At 71.7% G+C, this 20,641-nt stretch overlaps 4 protein-coding genes across 9 annotated transcripts; 3 read left to right on the top strand and 1 right to left on the bottom strand.

Moving 5' to 3' along the window:
* Nucleotides 1-124: 124 nt before the first annotated feature.
* SHC1 (SHC adaptor protein 1) lies at nucleotides 125-9,885 on the bottom strand. 6 transcript variants are annotated; one of them, XM_084500353.1, is made up of 15 exons: nucleotides 9,788-9,873; nucleotides 8,079-8,146; nucleotides 7,753-7,830; nucleotides 4,405-4,566; nucleotides 4,102-4,172; nucleotides 3,577-3,640; nucleotides 3,274-3,393; nucleotides 2,843-2,896; nucleotides 2,659-2,710; nucleotides 2,363-2,489; nucleotides 2,109-2,277; nucleotides 1,831-1,891; nucleotides 1,540-1,707; nucleotides 1,128-1,390; nucleotides 125-941 (listed from the first exon to the last, which is right to left on the bottom strand). In XM_084500353.1, the coding sequence occupies exons 2-15, from the start codon at nucleotides 8,088-8,090 to the stop codon at nucleotides 813-815; spliced, it is 1,530 nt and encodes a 509-aa protein (XP_084356479.1). In that variant the 5' UTR covers nucleotides 8,091-8,146; nucleotides 9,788-9,873; the 3' UTR covers nucleotides 125-812. The 6 variants fall into 6 exon arrangements, with proteins under 6 accessions (XP_084356479.1, XP_084356480.1, XP_084356481.1 ...); XM_084500354.1 differs by lacking the exon at nucleotides 7,753-7,830 and having other exon boundaries at nucleotides 9,788-9,869; XM_084500355.1 differs by lacking the exons at nucleotides 7,753-7,830; nucleotides 8,079-8,146 and having other exon boundaries at nucleotides 9,788-9,885.
* Nucleotides 9,886-10,133: 248 nt separating this feature from the next.
* Nucleotides 10,134-11,483, top strand: CKS1B (CDC28 protein kinase regulatory subunit 1B). Its single transcript, XM_084500358.1, has 3 exons — nucleotides 10,134-10,302; nucleotides 10,946-11,073; nucleotides 11,184-11,483. Exons 1-3 carry the CDS (start codon nucleotides 10,244-10,246, stop codon nucleotides 11,234-11,236), a joined length of 240 nt encoding a protein of 79 aa, XP_084356484.1. The 5' UTR covers nucleotides 10,134-10,243; the 3' UTR covers nucleotides 11,237-11,483.
* Nucleotides 11,484-11,887: 404 nt separating this feature from the next.
* On the top strand, nucleotides 11,888-16,150 carry FLAD1 (flavin adenine dinucleotide synthetase 1). The gene is made up of 8 exons (XM_084500350.1): nucleotides 11,888-12,031; nucleotides 12,649-13,408; nucleotides 13,663-13,810; nucleotides 14,013-14,111; nucleotides 14,200-14,389; nucleotides 14,786-14,859; nucleotides 14,963-15,701; nucleotides 16,018-16,150. Exons 1-7 carry the CDS (start codon nucleotides 11,891-11,893, stop codon nucleotides 15,096-15,098), a joined length of 1,548 nt encoding a protein of 515 aa, XP_084356476.1. The 5' UTR covers nucleotides 11,888-11,890; the 3' UTR covers nucleotides 15,099-15,701; nucleotides 16,018-16,150.
* An 887-nt stretch (nucleotides 16,151-17,037) lies between these two features.
* Nucleotides 17,038-20,614, top strand: LOC311424880 (mothers against decapentaplegic homolog 6-like). The gene is given in 6 exon segments (XM_084500349.1): nucleotides 17,038-17,253; nucleotides 17,255-17,359; nucleotides 17,361-17,418; nucleotides 17,700-18,116; nucleotides 18,297-18,404; nucleotides 19,017-20,614. Coding segments are annotated over 6 exon segments (1,425 nt in total). The 5' UTR covers nucleotides 17,038-17,052; the 3' UTR covers nucleotides 19,553-20,614.
* The last annotated feature ends 27 nt before the right edge of the window (nucleotides 20,615-20,641 follow it).

Raw genomic sequence — 20,641 nt, 5'->3', positions numbered from 1 at the left:
CCCTGTTTGCCCCCTCAGTCTTAGCACTCGCCCCCAGCCCCAGTCCTTGCCCCCCCCGACCCTGGTGCTCACCCCCCAAGCCCCCTTTTTGCCCCCCCCCGGCCCCCAGCACAGCAGCCGGGCCTAGAGAAATACCAACTTTAATTCCGCCCGCCGCGTCCTTTGGTTATAGCGGGGCCGGGGCAGGGCTGCGCTTTGGCTTCAGGGAACGAGGTGCATGCGGCGGGGCCCGGCCACTCCCCCCCCAAAAAAACCCCCGAGGGTGCCCGGGAAGGGGCTCGGCGGGGGCCCGGAGGGGGCTCGGGGCCGTCGCCCCCCCGCCCGGCTGCATTGCATAAGTGTGTGGGACCTGCGGGGTCAAGGCACAGTTAACACGTAAAGTGATCGGGTACATTCGGTGCGCGGCCACCCGGCCTTGTGCTTGGGGAGCCCCCGGCCGGACCCCCCCCCTGGGGCTGGCGGGACGAGGGGCCGAGGGCCCGTGCGCCCCCCCCGTGGGTGAGCACAAAAGGGGTCAGGGCCACACCACGCCGCGGCGACACCGCCCGGGGCCAGGCTTTGGTTCGAGCTGAGCTGCTGTGCAAAGGCTGGAGCTGGGGGGAGGCAGGGGCTTTGGCAACGACAGCCCCCCGCCCTGCAGGCAGCTCCTGCTACGCCATCCCCGTGGCCACCAGCTCCTCGTGGCGGATGGGGACCGGGGACGGGGCCGTCCCCAGGCAGTCCGAGCCCGGTCCCGGGCTGCGAGTCCAAGCGCTCCCCCCTGGGGCAGGGAGTGGGGCCGGGGGGGGCCGCGCACCGGGGTCCCCGGGCGCTCACAGTCTCCTTTCCACAGGCTGCTGCAGGCACATCTCGCTGCCAGCCGAGATGATGGGCAGGTGATTGTCCATGTGGTAGCTGATGAGGTGGCTGACGCTCTCGAAGCGATGATCTTTTGTCCGCACCTGCGGGAAGGGGCGCTCAGAAATCCGCAGCTGACAAAGCCCCGAGCCCCCCGTGCGTTGCTGTGCCCGCTCCATCCCCCAAATCCAGCCCCGGGGTGCCCCCCGAGGGGCAGCAGGAAGCCCAGGGGGCTCCTGTATCTCGCAAAGGGGTGCAGGACCCCCGGCTTTGGGGTTTCAGGGACTCACCACTCCTTCGGGATCGACGAGCAGCAGGTGCTTGGGCTGCCCGCCCTGCAGGCCGGTCAGCACGTACTGGCCGGGGGTGGTGGTGCTCTCCCGCACCAGGAAGTCTCCGTTCACCTTCAGCAGCTTCTCGGCCTCCTTGCGGTTCATCTTCCCGTGGTACCAGGGCTCCCGGCGCAGCTGCTCCTCCATGGAGGCCACCACCTGGGCCGGCGGCAGGCTCACGGGCACGGCGGGGGGCACGCGCAGGGCGTCCTCGAAGGGCTCTGCAGGGAAAGGAGCGGGGCCGGCGCTCGCCTCGCACCCACGGCAAACCCCACAGCCCGGGCACTGCCACGGCTGCATCCCGTTTAGGGGATGGACCCATTGATCCCTCGAGGTCCCCTCCAGCCCCTACAATTCCCACCGCACTCACTCATGTCGAAAAGGTCCCGCTGGGCGCTGCCGTTGGCCGTTGTGGGGGCGCCGGCAGCGGACGCCTGGCGCGCCTTGTCCACATTCTGCACGTTGACATAGGACGGGTCATCAAACAGGTCGGTGCGGCCCGCCACGCCTGCTGCAGCCGGGTATTTCTCTCTCCCTGCTGCAAAGAGCACAAAAAGTCAGCGGGGCTCCAGCCCGCCTCGGTCCCAGCGCCAGCGCTCGATGCCGGAGCGGTTTGGGGTGCGGGAGAGCAGCACGGGGACAGCCACGGCCCCCGCATTACCCTGGGCAGGAGCGTGCTGCTTCCGCGGGTCGTACTCCCCACCAGAGGTCTGGCCGACGGGCTGCAGAGAGAGGCACACGGTGAGTGAGCCCGGGGGGTCCCATCGTGCCCCCAAGTCCCCACATGGGGCTGTGAGAGGTGCTGGAGGTGCACGCCGCGGACTCTGGGCTGGAATAACCCCAAGCGAGCAGCCCAGAGCTCCACCAGGGTCCCTGCATCTCCCTCGTAATGTGGGATCTCCCCCCGAGCACCCTGCGCAGAGGTGCCCCAAGCCTTACCAGCGTGGCCCCCAGGTGGTTGGGGGTCTGCGCAGCCCCCTCGCGCAGCCGCATGTCCACGACCCCCCCGATGGGAGGCTCCTTGCCGGGGAAGTCGTTGTAGTACTGGTGGTCTGGGGCTGGTTCCTCCTCCTCCTCATCCCAGGCAGAGCCGTCGAACCCCGCCATCCTGGGGGGGGGCACGGCCCAGCTCAGCAGCCACCAGCAAAGCGTCCCTGCGCCGCCCCCGGGAGATGTGACACCTCCCTGCCTACCTGTCGTGGGGCGTCACCAGCTTCGGGGGGTTCTTCAGGTACTGCTTGAAGCGCAGCTCGAAGGCCTGCCCGATGGTGCTGATCACGTCCTGCGCCAAGCCCTCCGGGCACTCCAGGATATGGCAGGCTGGGAAGGGAACAGCGGGGTGGGGGCGGGGAACCTCAGCGTTAAATCCTCCGCCCCTTGAACCCACCCTGTGCGCCCCCCCTGAGGGGGTCCCAGTGCCCCCCACCCTGCCGAGCTGCACCCAAACACCCACAAAACGGGGCTCTGGGGCAGCCGGCAGTGCCCTCACCTCTCTGGTTGACGGGATCTTTGGCAACGTAGGCGACGTACTCAGCGGTGTCCTGCGGGAGGGAAGGCACCGGTGAGATGGGGCTGCCGGCGACCACGGTGCCCCAGACTTTAGGGCCAGGGCAGGGGAGCCCCGTCCCGTGCCAGGGGTCAGGACCCAGCCCGATGGGAGCCGCCGTACTCACCGGGTCTCCCCCCGAAGCGAAGGAGATGGACTGCATGTGGTGGTTGGCAATGATCTGCAAGGCACAGGGGGCGGTGGCTGCGGCTCCTCAGCGCCCAGCCTCGGCTGGCACCTCCTGCCTGCCACATTCCCCCTGGGGCTGGGGCTCACGGGCTCGGGGGGGCCCTGGTTATGAGCCACAGGGCACCAGAGAACGGCCGAGACACCCCCGGAGCCACCAACAGAGTGCCTGGAGCTCCCCTCAGATCTCTGCCCCCAGCAACGGGTGAGCCAGGCCCCTCGGACCAGGAGGAGGTGGGTGCTCGGCAAGCCCCGCACCCACCCAGATGTCCCCGTGGAGGCTGGGGACACCCCCTGCCCCCCAGCGGGGCCCGGAGGGGACACGACGACCCCTCCCCGTTTAAAGCCAGCCGCCCAGCCCCTGCCTCTCACCTGCTTGCAGTCGGAGGCCATGAGGTTGAGGCTGCTGGTGGAGATGGTCAGGGTGATGGGCATGCCGGCGAACTTCAGGTTGCTTTTCCCCAGGATGGAGTTCAGGGAGCGGCCGCAGGGCTGGGGGCAGACGGCAGCGTTGGGAAGGGGGCTCCTGGGCCCGGAGCCTCGTCCCCCTCCCAGCAGAGGCAGCCAGCTCAGCTCCCCACAGGGCCAACGAGAGCCCCGGGTGCCCGGGCTGAGGTCCAGCCCTCGGCCACGGGCAGCCCGAGCCCGCTGGCAGCCCTCCCGGCCCAGCCTCACCTTCCTCCTCCGCACGGCTCCCTTGGCACCGGGCACAGCCTCGCACACCAGGCCGATCGCCTCCCTGCGGGGAGCGCAGCAGGACGTCAGTCTGGGCTGGGGGCCCCCCCTTTGGTCCCCCCACCCACCCCAGCACAGGGACGAGGCGGCGGCGGGGCGGCTCCGCGCTCAGCGCCACGTCCGCAGGGCGCTGCTGGGCGGAGGGCGAGGGAATCAGCGCAGGAGGGACGGGGTTAAAGCGAGGGACACAAAAGGGAAGCCCTCGGGCTGGCTCCCGACCCGGCTGGGGCAGGGGAAGAGCTCCAAGAGCTCGGTTAATATTTGATGGGGTCGCAGGAGCGCTTCCTGCCTGGCCAAGCCCATTGACAGGCGCATCGATCCGCCGGGCAGCTGCCTCCAGGGCTGCAGACAGCCTGGCCACCAGCTACGGACCCACCCCGGGGCAGCCCCAAGCCCCCCCAGCCCAGCAGAGCCCCCCCAAGCCCAGCAGAGCCCCCCCAAGCCCAGCACGGACGCAGGGCTCACCTGGTGACCTGGGTCCTGGTGTTGAAATCCAAAGCCCTCATGGACTGCAGGACTTCCACGCAGCCCATGTACTGGCAGGGGAGAGCGGGGTCAGCCCAGAGAGCCCCAAGCTTCGCCCCCCACCTCCCCACGCAGCCCACGAGCGGGGAGGGGACGGGGACAGGTCCCCTGTGCCACCCACCACATGGGGGTGACCCCCGCAGGACACCCCCCACCCACCTCCCGCCCGCAAGCAGCACACCGGGAGCTCTCCCGAAGCCCACCCTGCCCCTTCGTGCCCCCCAGCCCGGCCCCAGCGCTCACCCTGACGTGGTAGGAGACCCCCGGGCCCATGACCTTGTCGTCCGGGTGCAGCCAGCCGCGCGTGGGCTTATTGACAAAGCTGCCGTGGCGCGTCCATTCATCGCCGCCCAGCTGGCCGCCTTCCACCCGCGTCTTCTTCCCGCAGCTCAGCTTGTTCATATCCTGGGAACACACAGCGACAGGGCCCGCTGAATCGGGGCCGCCGCCGGCTCCTCCCGGTGCCGCTGCGAGCGTGGCGGCCGGGCCGGGCTCCCCCGGGCTCCCGGCCTCCTTGAGGCTGCCGGCCGTGGAGCCCCGCAGGCTGAGCAGGTTGGCGGGGTTCGAGAGCTTCAGGTTGGCCATTTTGGGGAAGAAGGAGCAGAGGGTGGTGGGGCTGTCCTCCGACTCGGACGAGAGCTCCCCGAGAGGCAGCATGGGGCTGAGGGAGGAGGACGACAGGGAGCCGGGCAGGGAGCGCGTGCCCGCGAGGGGCTCCACCGGCGAGGCCGGGGCCCCCCCGCCGCCCCCCGCCTCCTCCAGGGAGGAGACGGACTCATTCCGCAGGTGGCTGTATTTGCTCTTCTGCAGCAGATCCATTCCGGGGAGAGGCGAGCAGGGCTGGCACGGCTCACAGAGGCCCCATGGGCTGTCCCAGCGCCTACGGCCGCCGCGAAGCCGCCCCCGAGCCTGGGCCGAGCTCGGTGCCGGGCGCTCGCCAGCCCCGCATGGCTCGCGGGCAGAGCCGGCCCCGCTGCGCCGCGGGGGCTGCCCAGCTCCACGCCGTCACAGCCCCGATCGATGGCAAGCGGCGTCAGCGAGGACGCAGGGATCCGGCCAGATGGAGAGCGACCCCTGCTCCCGGAGCGGCGGGGAGGAAACGGGGCCGCGGCTACGCCCCGGGGCCGCGCGGAACAGCCGGAGAGGGGGCTCAGCGCGCTCGGCCCCCAGCCTGGAGGGCCTGGAGCCCCTCAGCCCCGCGCTGCTCCCGAACCGGGCTGCCCACGAATCCCATTGTCTTCGGTCGAGGCCCGATCCGGCCCCCTCTGCCCCGCAGACGGGTCCCAAACCGCTGCCCCTCCGCCCCCGCCGGCTCGCTCTGCCCCTGCGCTCCCCCCCAAGCAGTCGCCGGCAGCTAAGAGGAAATCAAAAGCATGAATATTTAAAGCCCTGAGACAAGGCAGCCACAGAGCGCATCCAAGCCCAGCCCAGCCCTGCTCCAAGCCCCGGCCAGGAGCGAACAAGGTCCTTCTGTGGTGGCCAGCGCTATGCAACCCACGTGCCGGCGGCAGGCAGCTGCTGTTGGCTCCCCGGGCTTTGCAGGGGGGAGCGGCGCCCGAGGCAGGGGGGGCAGCGATGCCAGGACGCCTCCGGTGCTCGCTGGGGCCGCGGGGACATCCAGCCCTTTGGCGGCACGGCTCCGGGCGCAGAGGAAGGAGGACGGCCGGGAGCAGGACACAGGTGGGTGCCGAGCCCCCAGGGAGAGGCCGAGCTCAGCGCGAGCCCCCGGCTGCGGCGCGGGGCCGGCGGGAGCCGCCGATGGCCGCTGCTCCCCGCGGCGCGGCCGCTCCTCCCGGAGGAAAACGGGGCTGCCGGTGAGCTGCCGGTAAGCGGCGGGGCCGTGCTGACTCACGGGCGGCGGAGCGGGCTCTGCCCGCGCCGGGGCTGCGAGCGGGCTGGGGTGGCAGCGCAGGAGGGGCTCCCGGAGAGGGGTGGGGACCCAGCCAGTATCTGGAGCAGAAAAATCAAGGTCACAGGCGGAGCTAGCGGGAGCTGGGGAAAAGCAGGAGCGTGCCGGCGGTGCCGGGGCAAAGCTCACCCCCTGTCCGTGGCAGGGAGGCCGGGCGTAGCCCCCGTTTTGTGGTGGGGGCTGCGGGGGCTGCCCCGCTCCCCCTTCATCCCCACCTGATGCAGAACGGGGCCAGGAGGAGCTGGGAGCAGCCCAACCCCACCACGCGCATCCACGCTCATCGCCACGGCCTCGCCCTCCCCACGGGGCCACAGCTCCCCTCTCACCTCCCGGGGATGCAGCCGGGGCTTTCGGGCCCCTCCGACCCAGTGCCGGGCACCTGGGCAGTTCCCAGGGACCCCTCACTCTGCAAAACCCAACACTGAGCCAAATTCAGCTGAATCCAACCCAAGGGAAGGGCTCTCCCCGCTCGGACCCAGCACGGCACCGGCGGCCTCTGGCCCCGCTTCCCAACTGCTGGCACCTCCACGCAGCCAGGCAGGAGCTGGAAAATCCCCCTGCACAGGGCGCCCCGACACCGGGGCACCCTACGGCCCGCTCCCCACCCCGAGCCCCCCACCTCGGTCCCGCAGGAGCCCGTGCCAGCCGTCCCGCCGCGCGCTTCGTCCCCGCCCGGGGCCCCGCAGCCGCTCAGCGCCGTGACCTTCCCATGGCCGCTCCAAAGAAAGGCAGGAAGCCCGGGGCCGGGGAGAGCCAGGAAGCAGGGACCCGCCAGTGCCGCCGGGGGGAGCGGGGCTGGGCGGCGTTGAAGGGGCTCGGGGGGCTGGCGAGGACCCGGGGGGCTCGGGGACGCGGGGTTGGACACCCCACCCGGCACGGCGGCCCCCCCGGGAAGCCCCGAGGGAAGTGCAGAGGGGCAGGGGTCTCCTGGAGCCGGCTGGGAAGGGGACCCCAAGAGGCCAGGCAGGCGGCAGGGCTGGGAGCAGCCAGGGCTCTGCTCTGAGAACGGAATCGGTGCTGATTTTATCAGAACCTCCGGCATCGAGGCCGAGGCCAGATAGCGCACGTGATCCCAACTGGCACCGGCTGGGCATGAGGCGGGTCGCATGATGCCAGCCCTGGCAGACAAACAGCTCGTCTGCCACGGCCCCCCCGGCCCAAGGAGGCAGAGACCCCCTGAGAGGCCGCAGAGACCCCCCCAGGGGCCGCAGAGACCCCCCCAGAGCGCTGAAGGCAGACCGAGACGTGCGAAGCCCCACGAAAAACTCCTGCCCCTGAAGCTAAAGGACGCAGGGAGCCGCCAGAACCACCGCCCCCGAGGAGCTGGCGGGACACGTCCCGGCCGAGCCGCTCCTCGTGCCTGGGAAGCGAGGGGACGTGTGGGCTCGGCCGGGTCCTGCGTGCTTCTGCGTGCCCGGGGACCTCGAGCTCGGCGCGCAGCAGGAGGAGAAGCAGAGAGCGGCCGCAGCCTCCAAACCGGGACCGAGCCAAGCCCGAGCCCGTATTTTCCCCGGGCGCCGAGCGGGGCCTCGCCGCTGGGCCAGCGCCCGACATCCTCCCAGGAAACACAAACCGGGAGCTGAGTCAGAGAGCTGGAACACGCGCGGGGTTTGGCAAGGAATCGCGGCGAGGCGCTCGCGGCCGCGCGCAGACACGGGCCGCCCGCCGCCGCACGTACGCACCTCAGCGGCGCAGGGCGGGCCGGAGACCCCCTCGGTCGGAAAGCAGCGGCGGTGGAGCCCTCCCCGTCCCCCGTCCTCCTGCAGCACGGGGCGAGAGCAAAGAGAAAAAGGCTGAGCGCCGGCCTAGGGCTGCGTGCTTCCCCCCCCAGATATCGCTCCAACGTCACGCGGCGGCGGCGCGGCCCTCCTCTCTCCGCCGTCCCCGCCGCCTCCTGGGGCCGGGGGAAGGCCGGCGGGGGCCCGGCGGGGAGGGAGAGGAGGCAGGGCCCGCCACCGAAGCCACCTAGCCGCCCTCCACCGAAGCCCCGAGCGCCGGCCGGCCTTACCACGTACTCCATCGGCGGCGGAGGGCAGGGAAGGGAAAGGCAGAGCCCCTCTCGTCTGGCCGTCCCACCTGCGGTTCGGGGACAAACAGCGAGTTAGCCGGCCCGGCCCCGGGCTGCGGGGAGGTGGCCCCAGCTCCTTTGAGTCACCACGTCCCCAGCTGGAAGGGACCCGCGGGGGTCAGGGGGCCGGCTCCTCGCTGGCTGCAGGCGGACGGGGCTGCCACGCTGCCGAGGCGAGGGGCAGGGACCCGCGAGGCGTCCTCCGTCCTCACGGCCCCGTCCCGGGACAACGGTGCCACCGGGATGCTCCGGGGCACGAGGCCGAGCTGGGCACGGACCCGGCTCTGTTCAGGCCTCGTCCACCAGTAAAAGGAGTTGGGAGCCACACGGGGCAGCTCCCCAAACCAGAAGTGCCTCGGTTTCGGTGACTCTGTGCTGTGAGATGAGCGCCGGAGCTGATCCCCAAGGCCCTGAAGCTGCCGGGTCCCCAAAAAAGCACCAAGAGGGTCACAAGGAGGGGCCCCCCCACGCAGAGCAGCGCCCCAAACCTTCTCGTGTCGCCCCCCAGGGCTGGCACACGAAGCCCCCCAGGGCTGCAGCCCCGGGAGGGAGCAGGACGGGAGCCGGGGTTAGGAAGGAGCAGAAAAAGGAGCCCCGGGGAGCCAGGGGGGGGGGGAACAAGAGCGGCCCCGAGAGCCCCCGTTGGGGCGGAGCAGGGCAGCGCTTCCCGGATTTACTTCCTCGAAGCCATCGCGCCCTTATCTGGGGCCGAGGCAGGGAGATAAGCAGGGCGCAGCCACCCCCGCGGGGCTGCCGGTAACGGCACCGCCTCCCGAGGCCCCTGAGTGCCCCGCGGGGCAGGAACAGGGCTCGGACAGCGGCGGCGAGAAGCGGCCCCAAACCCGGCACCGGGAGCACCGGGCCTGCCGGGGAGGCTGCGGCACCGGGGGGACCTCCGGGGAGCCTCTCGGTGCCCCGCCGTGCCCGTGGGCCCCCAAAAAGCTGAGAGGGGTCATGGCCGCGGCCGCCCCGGTCCCAGCCCCGGGGGAACGGCGGCGCCTCGCAAGCCACGGGAGGTGCCGGGGTTCACCGGGTGACCTCCCGCACACGGAACCGAGCGGTTTGAACCCAAAACGGGAAGGAGCCGGGTCACGAAGGCCTCGGGGGGAAGCGTCCACCGGGCCCGCACCGGACCCGTCCCCTGAGCCCCCCCCCCGGAGCCCCGGGGCTGAGCCGGGCCGGGGGCGCGCCACGGGACACGAGGGGACCTCGGGGCCCGGGGTCGCCGGTTTGGGGCCCGGAGCGAGCCCCCCGCGGGTCCCGGCAGCGCTGCCCGTGCCGGGGACACCCGGCCTCGGCCTGCCCGCAGCACCGGGAGCCCCGGGGCGCCCGGGACACGCGCGGGGGGGGCACGGAGGCGACCGGCGGGGCCGTCCCCAGCCCCTCCCCCGCCGCCGGTAACACCGGGCGGTCCCCACCGGGCGTGTAGCGGCACCGGGACCGACACCGGGACCGGGACCAGCACCGGGCTGGCCGCACTCCCCGCGGGGCACAGCCCGGTGGCGGGCGGCAGGGGGCGGAGCCCCCCCCCTCAACCGCACGGCCCCGCCCGGTGCTCTCCGGGGCCTGCCCGTCCCGGGAGCCCTCCCGCGGCCTGCAACCGGCCACCGGGGAGCCCCCCACGGCCCGGTCCCGCGGGCTGCGCTCACCGGGGCACCATTGGGTGTCGCGCGGGTCTCGCGCCGGCCTCCTCCGCTCCCGGCAGCCGCGGCGCCCCCCCCGCCGCCGCCGCCGCTCCCGCCCCGCCCCCCGCCGCCCCGCCACTCACTTCCGGCCCCCGCCCCTCACGCCGCGACCCCGCCCCCCAGTCACGTGACGCGCCCGCGCGAGCGCGCGCGAGGAGAGGGGAGGCGGCGGGCGGGAGCCGCGCGGAGGGGAAAGGGAGGGGCGGGGCGCCGCGCGTCTCAGCCAATCGGGTGCCGCGCCTCGCGGCCCGCCCAGACGGCGCGGGCCAATGGGAGCGCGGGGCGGCGGCGTTTGAAAGCGGCGCGAGGCGGGGGGGGGCGGGGGGAGGCCAACGGCCCGGCGGGGCGCTGAGGCGAGGAGAGGCCGAGGAGAGGCGAGGGGCGCGGCGGGGGCTGCCGGGAAGGGGGCGGCCCGCGGTCATGGCGCACAAGCAGATCTACTACTCGGACAAGTACGACGACGAGGAGTTCGAGTACCGGTGAGTGGAGGGGGGCGGGGGGGCGCCGGTAAACCGGGGAAAAACCGGGGAAGGGAAGGGGGGCGGAGGGGGCGGGGCGGGGAACGGCCGCCGGTAACGCCGCCCCCTGAGGGAGAGGGGCACCGGGAGGGGGGGCGGGGTGGGGTGGGAGGGGGGCGGCGGGGGGAACCGGGGGGGGGCGGATGGGATGGGGATGGGGGCGGCGGAGGGGCCACGGGGGCGGTGGGGGAGCAACGGGGGGAGGGGAGGGGGATGGGGTGGCGGCCCCGGGGGTAGGGGAGGGGTTGGGGGGGGGGCTCGGGGTGGAGGGGGAGCAACGGGGAAGGTGGAGGAGCCCCGGGGGTACCGGGGGGAAACGGGGGGGGGGTCGGGGGTGAGCCCCGGGAGTGGGGGGGGGAGCCCCGGGGGTGGGGAGGGACCGGGGGGGAGCTCCGGGGGTGGGGGGGGAAATGGGAGGAGCCCCGGCGGTGGGGAGGGACCGGGGGGGAGCCCCGGGGGTAGGGGGTGGTTATTGGGGGGGGGTTCAGAGCGGCAGGGGAGCCCCAGGGGTGGCTGAGGAGCCCTGGAGGGATGGGGGGGGAGCCCCGGGAATGGCCGTGCCCCCCCGCCGGCCCGGTGTGAGCCCCCCCCGTGGGCGCCGCAGGCACGTGATGCTGCCCAAGGACATCGCCAAGCTGGTGCCCAAGACCCACCTGATGTCCGAGTCGGAGTGGCGCAACCTGGGCGTGCAGCAGAGCCAGGGCTGGGTGCACTACATGATCCACGAGCCAGGTGAGGCCCGCGGGGGCTGCCCCGGGACTACGTGCCCCGGGCCGGCTGCGCCCCTCACGCTCCCCTCACGCTCCCCTCACGCTCCCCTCACGCTCCTCACTGTCCTGCAGAGCCGCACATCCTCCTCTTCCGACGGCCGCTGCCCAAGAAGCCAGAGAAGTGAACGGCGCCGCTGCCGGCCGGGCCACCAAAGCACCTTCCTGCTCCTCTCCCGTACCCCCGGCCCCCAGGAGCCCCCCCACGTGCCCGCCCGGCGGCCCCGTGCCCCCCCCGGGGGGTCTCGCTCTGCCCGGCCGGGGCCGAGCCGCAGGATGCCCGTGAGCGACGGTGCCGTCGGGGCAGCCGTGGCGGCTCGGCCCCATGCTGCGGGGTTGGGGATCTCCAAAGCTTCAATAAAGGACGTTTGGGAACTGCCGTGTGCTGCCGGTGTACCGGGGGGGGGACAGGAGGGGGGTCCCGGCACCGGGAGCAGCTGCCAGTGTGCCCCTGGTGCCCCGGGGGGGCTTCCCGGGGGGGCATTGCCCTTCCCTGGGGGGCTGGGGGTGGTGGGGGGGCTCCCGGTGCCCGTTTTGGGGACGGGAGGAGGGGGCGGGGGGGTCCCGGTGCCCGGGGGAGGCGGGGGAGGGGCACCCGCCGCAGGGCTGGGCGGGCCCAAGTCCCCGAGGAGGGGGGGGAGCGGCCCCCCCCGCCCCGCAGCCATGGTTCCGTCTCCCCTCACCCAATCAGAGCTCGCAGCGCGCCGTGACGTACGCCCCCGCCGGCCAATCAGAGCGCGGGGAGGCGGCGCGGCCTTGCCCGGTGCACCGGGGCCGGCCCCATGCGGGTGGCGGCGGCGGGGGGGGGGGCGCGGCTGCGGGCCCTGCTGCGGGCACGGCGGGACTCGGCCTCCCGGGCCATGGCCGGGCCGGGGCCCGCCGCCACCGCCGGGATCATCGTCATCGGGGACGAGATCCTCAAGGTGCGGCCGGGAACCGGGAGCGGGGGGGACACCGGAGGGGACCGGGGGGGTTGCTCCCGGTGTAAGGGTCACGATCCCGGGGTAACGGGCGTGTGCCCGGTGTACCGGACACATTCCTGGAGTAAGGGTCGTGATCCCGGTGGAAGAGGCACGTGCCCGGTGTACTGGGCATGCTCCTGGTGTACCGGGTACATTCCCGGTAGTATAAGGGTCGTGTTCCCAGTGTAACGGGCACGATTCCGGTGTACCGGACGTGTTCCCGGTGTAAGGGTCATGGTCCCGGTGTACCGGGCATGTACCCAGTGTACCTACCGGGTATGCTCCTGGTGTGCTGGGCACGTTCCCGGTGTACCGGGAGTGCTCCCGGTGTACCGGACACATTCTGGGTGTAAGGCTCATGATCCCGGTGTACTGGGTGTGCTCCCAGTGTACCGGGCATGTACCCAGTGTACCTACCGGGCGTGCTCCCAGCATACCGGGCACGTTCCTGGTGTAAGGGTCACGTTCCCGGTGTTCTGGGTATGCTCCCGATGTACCGGGCGTGAACCCAATGTACCTACAGGGCGTGCTCCCGGTGTACCGGGCTCATTCCCGGTGTAACGGGCGCACCCCCTTAGGGCCACACTCAGGACACCAACTCGTTCTTCATGTGCCGGCGACTGCGCTCCCTGGGCGTGCGCGTGGCCCGCGTCTCGGTGGTGCCCGACGAGGTGGACGCCATCGCGGGGGAGGTGGCCGCCTTCACCTCCCGCTTCACCTTCGTGCTCACCTCGGGCGGCGTCGGCCCCACGCACGACGACGTCACCTTCGAGGCCGTGGCCAAGGCGTTCGGCGAGCGCGTGGTCCCGCACCCGGAGCTGGCGGCGCTGGTGCGCGACGTCTTCGGCGAGACGGAGGCGCGGCGCCCGGCCATGAAGCTGGCGCTCGTCCCCGAGTCCTCGCGCCTCCACTACGGCACCGACCGGCGCACCGGCGGCGCCTTCAAGTACCCGCTGGTCAGCGTGCGCAACGTCTACATCTTCCCCGGCATCCCCGCGCTGATGGAGCGCGCCCTGGACGGGCTGGGCCACCTGTTCCGCAGCGAGCACACCCGCTTCCACTCGCGGGCCGTCTACGTGGCGGCCGACGAGATGCTCATCGCGCCCGTGCTGGACCAGGCCGACGCCGCCTTCCGGGACCGCGTGAGCCTGGGCTCCTACCCGGACTGGGCCAGCAACTACTACCGCGTGAAGCTGACGCTGGACTCGGAGTCGGAGCAGCACCTGGAGGAAGCGCACCGCTTCCTGGTGGAGAAGCTGCCCCCCGGCGTGGTGGTGCCGCTGGTCACGGACCCCGTGTCGCTGGCGGCCACCGAGGTGTACGCCCTGGCGGAGTCAGGTACCTCGTGTGCAGGCCCTCGTGCTGCTCCTGCATGGACCCCGTAGCCCGGGCAGGCCCCGAGGGGCCGGGGCAGTGGGAAGGGCAGCCCGGGGGATCAGCACCGTCAGTCTCTTGGCCCCAGGGTGCTGTCCCAGGCTGTTTGGGGGCAAAACGAGCCCCCAGGAGGGAGCTGGGCCCTGGGGCTGAACCGAAGCAGCGTGGCCCTGGGCAGGCAGCAGTGCCAGCAGGCAGCGAGTGTCCCCTCCCAGCAGGCTCAGCCCTGGGACAGAAGGTGGCAGCAGCACTGCGGACCATCGAGGAGGCTTTGGACCGCTACAGCCTGGCCCAGCTCTGCGTCGGCTTCAACGGAGGCAAGGACTGCACGGCCCTGCTGCACCTTGTCCATGCCGCCCTGGAGAGGTACCCAGCCACGGGGCTGCCCCGGCACAGCCTGGGGCAGGGTCACGGGGGTCCCCCAGCCCTCAGCTGGGGCTCTGGGGCTCTCCTTTGCGTCCTCTGGGGCAGTGAGCAGATTGCTGGGGCCCACCGGGTGGGGTCTGCATGGCTGCCCTGCCCCGAGTCTCCATCCGCTGGGGCCCCTCAGTGACAGGTCTCTCCCCAGGCGGTACCCGGAGAGGCAGGAGAAGCTGCAGGTGCTCTACATCCGCACCGTGTCCCCCTTCCCTGAGCTGGAGCAGTTCATCCAGGCGACTGTCCAGAGGTACGGGACAGCGAGGGGCCGGTCCCCGGGCAGGGGATGAGCGGCGCCTCCCGCAGCCCGGCTGGCAGCTGCCTGTCCTGCCCGCCAGGTACAAGGTCCAGCTGTGCACCGTGGAAGGCTCCATCCGGGAGGCCCTGGTCGCCCTGAAGGAGCAGCAGCCGCAGCTGGAGGCTGTCCTGATGGGCACGCGGCGGACGGACCCCTACTCACGCACCCTGACGCCCATGTGCATGACGGACCCCGACTGGCCCCAGTACATGCGGGTCAACCCCTTGCTGGTGGGTGCGCTGCCTCAGCTGCCTCTGCCTGCACGAGGGACAGGGGCAGGGCTGCTCGAAGCGGTGGGGAGGGAGCAGCATTCATCCTTCCTCATCCCTGGGGGCTTTTCTCCCCAGTTTCCCTTCTCCTCTTGACATCTCCCGCCCTGCTGCCTGGCTGTGGGCACCCTTCACTGCAGCCTGGTGCTGGCAGGCAGGGCACGTTCCTGCACATCGGTGGCTTTTGTCACATTTGGGGACGTGCTGGGAGGGACAGGCGCACTTTGAGGCTGTGGGCAGGGGGTGGTGGATTCCCACGGGGGCTGGCTGCCCCCTGTGTGCTCCGGGCCGGGGTGAGCTGGCTTCCCTGGGGCAAGCGGGCAGCCTGCAGCGATCCCTGCACCATTTTGCTCACAGGACTGGACGTACCGGGACATCTGGGAGTTCCTGCGCAAGCTCTTCGTCCCCTACTGCATCCTCTATGACAAGGGGTGAGTGCTGGGAGCTGCTTGGCACGGCGATGCCCCACCGGAGGAGGACAGAGCGTGGGGCCGTGCTCCTGGGGCCACTCCCAGCCACGTTGTCCCTCCGCAGCTACACGTCCCTGGGGAGCATGGCCAACACCACCAAGAACCCGGCGCTGCGCTACACCGACGCCCGGGGCCGCGAGAGCTACCGGCCCGCTTACGAGCTGGAAAACGAGGAGGAGGAGCGCACGGCCCGGCAGTGAGAGCCCGTGGGCTGTGCTCGGGGGAGCTGCACTGAGACCGCCGCCTGCGGGGTCTCCATCGGGTGTCCCCGCGGGGACAGCGCTGCGTCAACCCGCCGAGTGCCAGCTCTGAATAAAGCTGCTGTGCTCAGCCTGTGCTCCACGCCTCATGCGGGCTTGGCTCTGCTGCTCCCTCCAGGCCCTGCGGGGCTGCAGTGGGAGCGTGAAGCGGGCTGAGGCCGGCTCTGCCCGAACAAAAGGGTCCCCGGGCAGTGCCCCCTCCCTGTGCACGTCACCGCGGCGGCTTTTGAAGCGCAGAGAATGGAGCAGGTTCCAGCACTTGCCCCGGGGCCCTCGTGGCCACGCAGCTGCCTCCCCGCTGTCACCCTGCATTCGCTGCAGATCCCTCGGCCATGCCTCTCCTGCGCACCGCGGCGGCACGGCTGCCGGGCGCCCCGAGGCGAGCGGTGAGGGCGGCGGCACTGCCGGCACCCAACGGCGATTCCTTGGGGCTGCGCCTCGGCTCCTGGCTGCTGCGGGTGCTGCGGGAGTGCGCCTACCTCCTGCTGTGCAGCTGGTGCATCCGGGAGCTGCTGGATTAGGGCACGGGACCCCCGCGCCCCGGTGAGTGCCCGGCTCTGCCCGTTGGAGCCGGGGAGCCCTGCTCCGGGTGGGGTGCGGGGGCCCAGCCGCGGTGTTGAGGGGGTGATGGGGTGGGGAGACGTGGTCCTGGTGGTCCCCGGGGGTGGGGAAGGGTTTGGGTGTCTGGCTGTGATGCTCTGGGGGTGGGGATAGGGCGCAGGGCCCCGGTTTTGGTGCCGGTGGGGGTGATGGGTTGGGGGGTCCCAGCCCGCGCTGCTTGCAAGGTGAAGGCTCTGGGTGCCCAACCATGGTGCCCCCCGGGGCTCCTCACCCCTCTTTGCCTCTCTCCCCTCCCCAGGACTTTTTGTGGCTCCATGATGGCTCTGCCCTGCCCTGCACAGCCCGCAGCTGATGGACCCCCAGCACCAGGACCTGGCCCAGCCCGTGGCCCCCTCACCACCCAGACCCCAATAAACCTGAGCAGTGTGTGACTGGCTGTGTGTGCTTGGGAAGGTGTCCCCACGTGTCCCCCCAACTGTACCCCCAAAACTTCCACCCTCTGCACCCAGCTACAACCTCTACAACATCCCTGCCCTGCGGTGCTGGGACCCACCGCCCCCACCTGAGGGTCCCCGTCCCCCTTGGTGGACGGGGGCCAGTGCCGGGGGCCGTGGCCCCGCTGCCCCCTCTGCCGGGTTATCTGCTGTGACTCAGCCCCTTGTTTAGCGAGTGCCTCCGCTTGTCCCCGTTCCAGGCTGTTTCCTGCCCTGGCCCTGCACGCCCGGCCGGCACCAGCGCTGCCAAGAGCCAGCGGGAAGCCGCCGGAGCAAAACGTACCCCGAGGGCCCGGCAGGAGCTGCAGCGAAGGTCGCGGGATGCACAGGGCACCACAGCCCTGGGGGCTGCCCACGGTCCCCTGAGCCCACCGTGCCCCGGAGCTGGCCGGGCCACTGCGGTGCCGGGCTGGCCCCGGTGCAGGGGCTGCCTGCAGCCCTGTCCTGCTGCAGGGGAAGCTCCGCTCACCCCGGCCGCGGCGGGAGCGCCTGGCGCCAGCACGGCCTCCCTTATCTCGGCGGGAAGTTGGGAGCAGGAAGCGCGGCCCCGCGCGGGATAAGGGTCCCGTTTACATTAGCTGCTTTGTTGTGGCGCGGGCTCCCACCCTCGCGGAGTGCCCGCGGGGGGGCCTGGCTGCAGGGACGGCCGGGGGGCCCTGGGGGGCAGCGGGGACCCCTGCCTGGGGGGGCTCAGCCCATCCCTGCGGCCCCGTCTCGTTGCTGCGGGCAGGGTTGGGGGCTTGCAGACGGTGCCGTGGTGCTGCGCCCCGCTGCTCCCACTTTTCCCAGCACGGCCCACGTGCCCGGGGCTGTGCCAGCACGGCCCCTCCCTTGCAGCCATGCGTCGCCGCGGTGCTCGGTGCCCTCCGGGCTCCTCGCCACCCCCCTGGCCGTGCCCGACAGCCTGGGGAGACAGCCTGGCTCCGGCAGCCCTGCAGGCAGCGGGGCATCCCTGCCCACCACGGCCCACGCGTCTGGCGCCTGCCCCGCTGCCGCCACGTCCTGGCCCCGGCCGCAGCTCAGCCCAAGGCCTGGACGCCACGAATCAATGAATTTCCCAAACGGGGAGGTCCGGGGGAGGAGAGAGTCCCGGCACAGGAAAAAGTCCTGGCTGCGGCGCGCCGCGGGCAGAGCGGTCCTGGCCGCCCCGAGAGCACAGCCCCACGCGCAGCCCCGGCTCCTCGCACCCAGCTCCGCTGCCCACCGTGAGTCAGACCCCTTCCCCTGGGACCCCTCACCCAGTGGGGATCCCTGCCTTGGGGCAGGCAGCCTGCCCTGCACGGGGCTTTTTTTGGGGGGTTGGGGGTCACATCCCCAGGTGAGCCTGGGGACCTGGCACAGAGCGACGCAGGGCACCGCAGCTCCGTGTGCGCTGGGACCAGCGGGGGGACAGATGGGGCAGCCCCCAGGGGCACAGCATTGCCCTTGGGGCAGGAGGGGGGGACCCGGTGTGGCACAGCGAGTGACGCCTGTCCCTGTCCCCCAGCTCGTCGCTGCTGCCCCATGTTCCGCTCGCGTCGTGCCGCGCTGGTGAGGCGGCTCTGGCGGCAGCGCTGCGCGGCGCCCGGCCCCGAGGACGGCCACGGCGCCCTGAAGCCCGCGGCACATGCCCTGTTCAAGAAGCTGAAGGACGAGGAGCTGGAGCTGCTGGTGCAGGCGGTGGAGAGCCGGGGCGCCTGGGAGTCCGGCTGCGTCTGGGCGCCGCGGGGGGACCCGCGGGGGGCCAAGCAGGCGCTGCCCCCCCAGGTGCTGCTCTGCCGCCTGTACCGCTGGCCCGACCTGCGCCAGCCCCACGAGCTCAAGCACCTCTCCTACTGCCAGAGCGCTGGGGGCCGCGGGGGCTGCGGGGACGCGGCCGCGCTCTGCTGCAACCCCCACCACTTCAGCCGCCTGGCTGTGCCTGGTGAGTGCCCCCCCGTTCTCCCAGACCCCCATCCTCGCCCCCCCTTCCCACCCTGCTGCCCTCCAGCATCTGGTCCTTGGGGTGGGCTCAGGGGGGGTTGAGGGGGCTTTGGGGAGGCAGGGGACTTTGGGGGGCCAGGGAGCATGTCCCAGCTCCTCACCCGCTTCCCTGTCCCCCCAGAGACCCCTCCGCCCCCCTACTCGAAGTCGTCCTTCAGCCCCTCCTGGCCGGCCGAGCCCGAGCACCCCCAGCTCCTGGAGTTCAGCTACAACCGCGTGGAGTGGCGCGGTAAGGGGCAGCGACGCGGTGCCACAAAATTGGGGAGCGGATCTGGGAGGCAGCAACGGGACGAGGGGTTCCTGCCGGGGGAGCCAGCCTTGGCCCGGCCCCCTCCCGCGCCACTCCTGTTATTTTTGGCCGTGCCGGACTCCCCGCCGGAGGAAGCGCTGCCCACGGGGACACACACAATGTGCCTTGACGCACAAAGCCGCGGCTCCAGCCTGGCTGCTGGCCACGAGGCCGCTCCATGGCAGGGCTCCACCTTCCCCTCGCGACGACGGGGACCCCCCCTCGCCGCAGCCCATGGCCCCCAGGGACAATGCCTGGGGCTGCCCTGGGCCTACGTGCCGGCGCTCAGCAGCTCCGGTGACTCACGTCCCGCACCGGAGCCGGCCGTCCCGTACTGCCGGGACATCCTGGCGGGACAGCCACGGGGTGCCGCGGCCGTTTGTCCGCTCCGCCAGCCCCGGTGGGAGCTGGATGCCCCGTGCATGACCTGGGGGCATAAAAAACTCTGTGCCCCCATCCCTCAAGGCTTCACCTTGGCCTGTGCTGCCAGGTGCCTGCGCGGCATCGGGCGCTGCTCTGCCCAGCACCAACGTCTCTGCTCTCCCCCAACAGACACCAGCCTCTCACGGAGCACCATTAGGGACGGCTACTGGTGCAAATTGGCCTACTGGGAGCACCGGACGCGCGTGGGCCGCCTCTACGCCGTGCACGAGGCATCGGTGAACGTCTTCTGCGAGCTGCCGCGGGGCAGCGGGTTCTGCCTGGGCCAGCTGCCAGCAGCACACCGGAGCCAGGCCGTGCGCCGCGCGCGGGGCAAGATCGGCCGCGGGCTGCTGCTGAGCCGGGAACCGGGCGGCGTGTGGGCCTACAACCGCAGCGAGCACCCCATCTTCGTCAGCTCCCCCACGCTGGGGCCCCCTGGCGCCCGTGGGCTCGCCGTCCTCAAGGTGCTGCCCGGCTACTCGGTGAAGGTGTTCGACTACGAGCGGGCGGGGGGCTTGGCCGGCTGGCGGCACCCCGGGGACGGCCCCTGCGACACCCACAGCGTCCGCATCAGCTTCGGCAAGGGCTGGGGGCCCTGCTACTCCCGGCAGTTCATCACCTCCTGCCCCTGCTGGCTGGAGGTGCTGCTGAACCAGCCCCACTGAGCAGCCGGGGGGTGATGGGGGCAGTGGTGGCAGGTCCCCCCAAGCTGGGTGCAAGGGGGACACGAGCCGTGGGGCCCCTCTGCCTCGCCCCAGCCTCTTTTTTCCCTGGCTGTGTGGCCACGGGGCTGTCCCGACCCATGAGACCCCTGCTGGGACCCCCCCACCCCAGCCCCACTGTGGGGCCGTGCCCCCAAGCCTGGCTCTGCACCCACTGCCACAGGTCTCTCGCTAATGCGGGGCATTATTTAATCTCTCTTTTTTATTTTATTGGTTAATTTTATTTTAATTTATCTTATTTTTGTAAGAAAGAAAAAAAAAAAGTAAAACGTAGGGGTTGTAGGGATGTAGAGTGGGCACCCAGGGAAGGTGGCTGGGGCAGGGTGTGCAGGGGCTGGGCAGGTCTGGAGGAGGCAGGGGGGCAACAGGAGGGGTGTGGGGGCAGAGCCCCAGAGCCCCCAGCGGGCAGGGGGCTGCGGATGCAGGGCCCCTGGGGCATGGCAAGCGTGGGGGGAGTCGGGGGGAGCAGAGCTGGGGGAGTGTGAGGCAGGTGAGCACAGCTGGAATTTGGGGAGGTGAGCACAGCTGGAATGTGGAGGGACGAGCACAGCTGGAATTCAAGGAGGCGAGCACAGCTGGAGCAAGCACGGGGCAGGTGAGCGCAGCTGGAATATGGGGAGACTGGCACAGCTGGAATTTGGGCAGGTGAGCACAGCTGGAATGCGGGGAGGTGAGCACAGCTGGAGGGAGTGCAGGGCAGCTGAGCACAGCTGGAGCGAGCATGGGGCAGGTGAGCACAGCCGGGACAGCTGCTGCCCGGGTTAGCGCCCCTGGGGGGGTGCAGCCCGGGTTAGGATGGCCGGGACGTGGGGACCGGGGGGAGCTGAGCTCGGGCGCAGCTCAGGACGAGCGCGGTGTCCGTGAAGGTCCCCGGAGCCTCCCGGTCCCTTCCAGCCCCTGGGAGAGCGCAGCCGTTTCGGGAGCGGGTACCCCAGGCCCCGGTGCGCCCGGGCTGTGTCCGGTATTTATAACCAATAAACGGTGCCACCGGCACCACGGAACCTCGTGCGTCCCGGTGCGTCCCGATGCGTG

This window comes from Aythya ferina, assembly GCF_964211825.1.
Source record: "Aythya ferina genome assembly, chromosome: 29".
Taxonomy (NCBI): Eukaryota; Metazoa; Chordata; class Aves; order Anseriformes; family Anatidae; genus Aythya; species Aythya ferina.
The sequence above is the reverse complement of the archived record's forward strand: the minus strand, read 5'-3'. Positions and strand labels throughout refer to the sequence as shown.